Source organism: Argentina silus, assembly GCF_951799395.1.
Source record: "Argentina silus genome assembly, chromosome: 2".
In the NCBI taxonomy this organism is placed as follows: Eukaryota; Metazoa; Chordata; class Actinopteri; order Argentiniformes; family Argentinidae; genus Argentina; species Argentina silus.
The window spans coordinates 32,686,635-32,694,295 of NC_139656.1; the positions used below are offsets into that span (position 1 = coordinate 32,686,635).

Here is a 7,661-nt window from a genome sequence, read left to right on the forward strand (position 1 = left end):
TGGATGTGACCTTTGACCTGTGTGTGTGTGGCGTACTGCACCCTCCCGTCCCGTCTGTTCCTGTGCGTTGTTGTTGGTCAGTGGTGCCAGCTCTAGTCAGGCAGGGGGGCCAACCTGGGGTGCGTTCAGCTGCCTCAACGTTCCTCAAATGTTCCTCAACCCAGTCGTTGAAAAAACAGCAGCGTTTCCGTTGATTTAAATGGTTGCTACTGTACGTTTCACCTTCTTCACCTTCCTGACCTGAACGCACCCCAGATCCAACCAGTTCATGCACCCCGGCTCTCTTCTCTGTCATCACAAGGACGTATTGTGTTGTGTTGTTCACATGATCACATGACCGGTTCACTGTCATCAATGAATGGAAGCAAACGTTGGTTTGTTTGTCGTACAGTGTTAGCCTAGCGTGCTAGCAGTGTTCATTCATCAAGTGGAGTTGATTGTGATCATCGTGTTCCATTGGTTTTCCTCAAACCCAGGTCCATTCTGTAGTTTAGAAGATCTAGATCTGATCATTGGTTTTCTTAAGTATATTTCTTCATCCAATTTTTTTTTTTTTTTTTTGTGTTTTTGTTTTTTACATTAGAGCCGTCCGTACAGTATCAAATTAAATCAAATAAGTGCCTCAAGGTCTGCAGTAATGCTGGTTTAATTTCTCTCTCCGGTAGTTTACCAGTAATTGATTAAAGTATAAAAGTAATAAAGAATGCACATCCGTGGCGAACTGCTGACTAACGGAACATCACTCAAAATGAAACACTCTTCTGTCATTGCTGTGACTTTATTGGTCAGAGTTTTGAGTTAATTGATGAATGCCATTGATTGGCCAGAAAGCCCACTCACCTGGTGTCCTAACCAGGTGTACAGTTAACCAGTCCCTGATTGGACGATGAGAACCCCCAACCTCCTGATTGGAGAATGAGAACCACTAACCAGCAGTGCTGCAGACTTCTGAGGCTCAGGTGTGAATACTTGTCTGTGATTGGCTCATAGCAGCTCATCCCTGGTGTAGCCCACGGCTACTGTACACTGCAACACACGCACACGCACACGCACGCATGATGTGTGGAATGTCACTTGCTGCCATTCTACGACAGTACATCACACTGCTGTATCTGATTGGCTGCTGCTCCTGCGAAGACCGCCAGGGATGTCACTCCTACGTGACATCATCATCTCATTCCTCCTGTGCTTTGGGCGACGTTTTCTGACGCCTGTCGCCGGCCGCACCGTTCAACCTCACGCTTGAATTGAATAACCATGTCGGAGAGAGAGAGAGGAGGTCCAACTCACCGTCACGATTTCTCTCAGTGTTCAGCTCGGGTCTCTCATTGGTCATCCCTCATTGTGATTAACATGTGGTGGTATTTTTGATGGTGTTTAGTGATTTCATTCATGTGGGTTTTCACGTGTGGTGATGTGTTTCTTATTGAATGTCTTAACGATCGTGTGTTGGTGGTGATTGTGTCGGTGATAACAACATGACATTGGTGACCATGTGTGACCGTGTGGTTCCATTCTGACTATCTCTTGTGATGTGATGTGATTGACTGTATGGTGTGGTGGTTGTTGTTGTTGTTGTTGTTGTTGTTGTTGTTGTTGTTGTTGTTGTTGTTGTTGTTGTTGTTGTTGTGGTGGTGTTGTTGTGCCATCTCGATGTGTGTGTTGTTTCACTCCCATCCCCTAGATGGCGACATTGAAGGGAGCTCAGAGCATAGCATGGCAGCCGTGTCTCCAACGCCCATCCCTTTAATAGTCACCACGCCCTTCCTGGAAGAGGAGGATACAGAGGAGGACAGCAGAGACGAGTGGGGTAATAATGATCATACAATAATCCGGGGGGTCCCAAACGTTTTTTGTCTCGCGACCTCAAATTGACATCGATAATTTCCCGTGACCCCAACAACTTGATGGCTGGCTAACGCCTCAACTGTATTCTAATCACCTAATTGGTTGGATTCCAACCCCAAAAGCTACAGGTGTAATACACAGATATTGTTTGCCTTCGTACGAAGATAAACATGTTTGTGTCTTATTTTAGTTTGATTTTCTCAGGGGACACCATTTTGAAATCAGGGAACGACCCCAAGTTTGTCATATAATCCATTGGATAATATGGCACCTTTTCCTGAGGAGCTCAACAAGGTGGAAGGTTACATTGTAACGGGGGGAGTTCATCAGGTGCCTGAGACCTGGAAGACTATGCCTTTAGCTTAGCGGGCTAAGGCGCATGTCTTTCATGCGGGAGACCCGGGTTTGAACCCCAGTCAGTGACATGTACTGTAGGACCACAAAACGCTCACCTTGTTAAATTGAGCTATCGGCAATTCAATGTCTGGGGAAATCAGGAGATGAAGGTCAGGTAAGGCTAACACTGCAGTATGGCTTTTGGCCTTCACACACACACACACACACACACACACACACACACACACACACACACACACACACACACACACACACACACATATATACACACACACCCACCCACACACACACACACACACATATATACACACACACACACACACACACACACACACACACACACACACACACACACACACACACACACACACACACACAGGGCCTCCCAGGCTTTTTTTGCCTTCACAGATGGCTGGGTTTGGTCTGCTGGTGCTACCAGAGTGAAGTGGTCTAGTGAGAGCTCTGCTCTGTGGACCGTGGTTTACTGTGGACCGTGGTTTACTGTGGACCGTGGTTTACTGTGGACCGTGGTTTACTGTGGGCCGTGGTTTACTGTGGACCGTGGTTTACTGTGGACCGTGGTTTACTGTGGACCGTGGTTTACTGTGGACCGTGGTTTACTGTGGACTGTGTTAAGTACACCACTGGGAACACGGTTGACGGAGGGACAACATGAGGTTGTGACTGTACGGTGTAAAGCCATGGAGTGTTTTCTTCAGTTGGAGATTCATTCCTTCAGGTCGGAGGCTGCGTTCTGTGTTCTAGCCTCCACCTGTATTCCTTTGATGTCTGCAGAGGAAGCAGACTTGACTTTTAGATGATGTAGGTCAGTGGTTATTATAGGCAGCTAGCAGGACCTATGGGGTCTCAGACGGAATTTCAAACCTGCAAAGTTGTGCTCAGGTGATGTGTTTGACTTGTGTAGGAGCTGTTGGCTTCTCTTTCTCAAGGTGATGAATGTCGTACTCTTAAAACTCCTAGCTTTTCCTCATTGATATGAATGATGGTTTTTGGCTGTCTTGGTCTACAAGGTTGTTTAGACTAGTTTAGACTAGTTTAGACGAGTTTCTGCAGTGCTGCAGAATCACATTAGAAACTTTTACATCAAATCATCTCTCCCACACCGGTCTCTATGCCAGCTGTCTTGCATAGTGCTAATCACCTACATTCCTCCCAACTCCCTCCCCCCCCCTCCCTCCTTCCCTCCTTCCCTCCCCTCCTCCCTCCCTCCCTCCTTCCCCAGGTGCTGAACCCAAGCAGCAGCAGAGAGCTCCAGTCCAGGAGTCCACCCCCACCAAGCCCGTTCAGAGCGTGGCCCCCCAGACCCGTGACCCCCACGGCCCCGCCTCCTCCTCCGCTTCCCATGACGACGACCCCTTCTCAGGTTTCAGGGCGTCAGCCCAGCCTGAGTCAGACAGCCTGGTGGACCTATGGGGCAGCGGCCCAGCTGTCGGCTCCGCCCCCTCCCAGTCCTCCCACATCATGGACCTGATGGGCGACAGCGCGGGGCCCCGCCCCGCGGACACGCCCCCTGGCCGGCCCGTGCCGCTGCTGAGCTTTGATGAGATGGGGGACGGGTCTTTCTGCTCTGCGCCGGCGGGGGAGGACGAGCCCTCCAGTCTGGTGGACGTGGCCGGACCCCACCAGATGACCCTGAGCTACCAGCATGCACTGCAGCACGCCACGGGGGGCTCGGCCTCCGACAGTGGAGAAATGGATGACGGACAGCTGCTCCTGACCAATGGGGAGACGATGCTCAAGGAGGGGAATCAGGTCAGGACAGACGGATGTTATGTGATATGAAGCTACAGCCTGTGTCATGCAGTCAAAGCACCTAGGAGAGGCATTCAAACACAGACTGAGTCTATTCTCTTAGATTAGAGAGGACTTTCAATGATGACTCTCATGCATGGTCTTCAGTCCAGGACTAGACTTAATATGGGTCTGGGAACTCCTGAAGTTACAGCACATTGAATGCATTCAGTTCAGAATCAGAATCAGAATTATTTTTATTTGGCCAAGTATATTTGCACATACAGGAAATTGACTTGGTGAGGTTGGTGCATGGGACATTAGCAAGTTGTGTCTAAAACAGAGATAGAAGCCATGTCCGAAAGCTCACACTGCCTACAGTTTACTAAAAGTAGCTACAACATACTAACCATACTCCATACTATTTAAAGCCTACTGTTCATTAAAAGTGTTTACTACATACTAACCATACTACTGATAAACACCTACTAAATAGGTCACAGTAGGAACATTCGGACATGGCCCAGGCTTTCCTAGTTCCACTGAGCCTGGCTCAGGTCAGGAGAGGAGATAAAGAGGAGTTTGATGTTACGTACCAGTACCACTAGAGGGCAGTCAATACATTCTACTGCAGCTCTAAAGTGACATCAGCAGATAGCAATGATGCCCACTGGTTGCTCAGGAGGAAGTGGAAGGTAGACTGTGTTCCTCATATAGAACAAACACACACACACACACACACACACACACACACACACACACACACACACACACACACACACACGATACTGAATGACGTTTGACAAATTAGCCTTGATAATCCAGGCTGTACTGGACATTTAGTATTTGATGTGGCCAGTTTGCTTAGTAGTGACACTGTGTCTGTGCAGAGACAGTACCATCATAATACGGTTTATTATTAGGTAATGGTTTTTTCTCTGTCCATCCATCTGTCTGTCCGTCCATCTGTCTGTCCGTCCATCCATCTGTCCGTCCATCCATCTGTCTGTCCGTCCATCTATCTGTCTGTCCATCTATCTGTCTGTCCATCTGTCTGTCTGTCCATCTCTCTGTCCGTCCATCTCTCTGTCTGTCCATCTCTCTGTCTGTCTATTGTATCTGTCTGTCCATCCATCTGGCTGTCCATCTCTCTGTCTGTCCATCAACCTGTCTGTCTATTGTATCTGTCTGTCTGTGCAGGCGAGTGAAGGCTATTTCAGCCAATCACAGGAGGAGGAGTTTGCCCAATCAGATGACTGCTCGGCTAAAGTGACCCCAACGCCAGTGTTTTATAACAAACCACCAGGTGAGAGGATGATGATGATGATGTCATAAAACAAATAAAAACAAACTATGAACTTATGGCTTTATAAGACGTGTGTGATGGTGAACAGAGTAATGCTATTCAATCTAATGCAATATCAGGAAATAACAGTGGACTTGTGTGTCTGTGTGTGTGTGTGTGTGTGTGTGTGTGTGTGTGTGTGTGTCTGTCTGTCTGTCTGTGTGTGTGTCTGTCTGTCTGTGTGTGTGTGTGTGTGTGTGTGTGTGTGTGTCTGTCTGTCTGTCTGTGTGTGCCTGTGTATATGTGTGTGTGTGTGTGTGTGTGTGTGTGTGTGTGTGTGCAGAGATTGACATCACGTGCTGGGACACGGACCCTGTGGAAGAAGACGACTAGGCGGCGGCTCGACAGCGAAGCAGACTGGCGGAGGGAAGTAGAAACAACGCATCATCAAGAAGCTGATTTCTTTTTTTTTAAGTAATAACAAGTCTTGCATCAGAAAAATAAATAAATTCTGTATAACGTTCTAGAGAAGAAAAAAAAAGAAAAAAAAAGATGTTAGCCACCGAAAAGGTTTTTTGAGTTATTGTTAAAGATGCCGACTGGTTGAAGGGAACTCTTGGTTTTGTGTGTTTTTGTTTTTTATTTATTTGATTTTTTCTCATTTTTTATTTTTTTTTGCTATGCAGAGTATGGTGGACTTTCTTGCATATATATACAGCAACAGTAGCCCACGGTTGTATCTAATAGAAGAAGTAATGACCCCCCCCCCCCCCCCATGTGAGGCTGGAAGCCCACACCTACTAGGTAGGGTTAGGGTTAGGGTTAGGGTTAGGGTTAGGCAGCCCCTCTGCTGAACCCCCCTAGCCCCTACCCTCTGGTCACTCCTGGAGATCTGAGTGGATTGGATAGATATACACCAGGGGAGGCTGGCAGAGGTAGAAATCGGAGGACGGGCTCATTGTAATGCATGGAATGGAATGAGGAATACACACGTTTGATACCATTCCTCATTCCACTCCATGCATTACAAGGAGCCCGTCCTCCGATTTCTACCTTCAACAGCCTCCCCCTGATATACACCCGGTCAATCAAAAAGCTAGGTGGGCTACTACCATGGTGCTTATACCTGTCCAAGCTTCTCAGATCTACAGTAATGGCCACAGGGCAGGGGGTAGGGCAGGGCAGGGGGTAGGGCTGATGTGGAATTCACCACTATTATGATAAAAACACAATAATTCCTGCCCAGACAGCCCCCCCCCCCCCCCATCCTCCCTCTCTCCCTCCCTCAAGGAGACTCAGACTTCAGGCTGGGAAAGTATTGACACTATACCATAGTAAAACTTTTAATATATAGCAAACACAATAGGCAGCACTATGAGAGGGAGGCAGTCAGAATACTGTTTTGTGCCCCCCCCCCCCCCCCAACCCCCCTACCCCCCTACCCCCAAACCCCCCTGCAGAAAGTCAGACCAGGGGGGAAATATGATGTATATTTTGACTACCTAGTAAAACGTGTGCTAGAAATTGATATTCAGGATTTTTGAATTGTGGAAGTAGCAGTAGTCTCTGTTTATGAAGCCTCCGATGTAACCTAGGCAATAACTGTATCTAGAGAACGTGGACGAGAACGTCGCAGTTCACACGTTTGGCGATGTTGTGGACAGTGGAGTCTTGTGTTAAGGTGGGTAGAGAGGAGCTAGCGTCTGCTTTAGAACACACACCCGCACGCGCGCGCACACACACACACACACACACACACACACACACACACACACACACACACACACTCAGAAAGAGGCATCCTCTGTAGTACAGTTGGTCTCTCTCTCTCTCTCTCTCACACACACACACACACACACACACACATATTCACTCTTGCTTTCCCTTGTGTTTTGATTTCTTTCATGTGCTCAAATGATGTAATTCAAATGCTCGCCACTAGAGGCCCTCCGTTGTATTATGTGGTAGCCATTGTAATTCCACTGTTGGACTGGTTCTGTGTTCTAGAATCCAGTCCTCCCTCAGCCTGTCCCCCTGTCATCTCTCATTTCTGATACTTCACCTGTACACAACCTAGAGGACTCGCTTTGACAGTATTTCCTATTAGAAATGCTTTTGATCACCAAGACTCGTTAGACTTTTTATTGCTACTGTACTGTATAACAATGTTTAGACTAGAGTCCTCTTGATGCAACTTTACTCTCCCCCCCACACGGCTTTTAGACTGTCTCCTTCTGTCTTCCTTTGATTGAAGCCTCTTGCTCATTATAGAACATCTCTGGTTTGATCCAGAAGGTTTCCTAGCTCGTCCACTTCAAAGTTCCATTCCCCAGTTCTGATTCTAATTCCAGACACTGTTACCACAGAGTTCTGAGCATTGAGACAGAACACTCTGAGAACACTAGAACACGGAAAACAG

The 7,661-nt window shown here is 47.6% G+C and overlaps 1 protein-coding gene across 1 annotated transcript in view; it reads left to right on the forward strand.

Moving 5' to 3' along the window:
• dbn1 (drebrin 1) overlaps window positions 1-6,010 on the forward strand; it is a 17,672-nt gene extending 11,662 nt beyond the window's left edge. The window contains exons 8-11 of the mRNA XM_083689735.1: window positions 1,685-1,810; window positions 3,449-3,978; window positions 5,158-5,263; window positions 5,586-6,010. Coding sequence (XP_083545861.1) covers window positions 1,685-1,810; window positions 3,449-3,978; window positions 5,158-5,263; window positions 5,586-5,635 — 812 coding nt within the window. The 3' untranslated portion in view covers window positions 5,636-6,010. The remainder of the gene's footprint in view (window positions 1-1,684; window positions 1,811-3,448; window positions 3,979-5,157; window positions 5,264-5,585) is intronic.
• The last annotated feature ends 1,651 nt before the right edge of the window (window positions 6,011-7,661 follow it).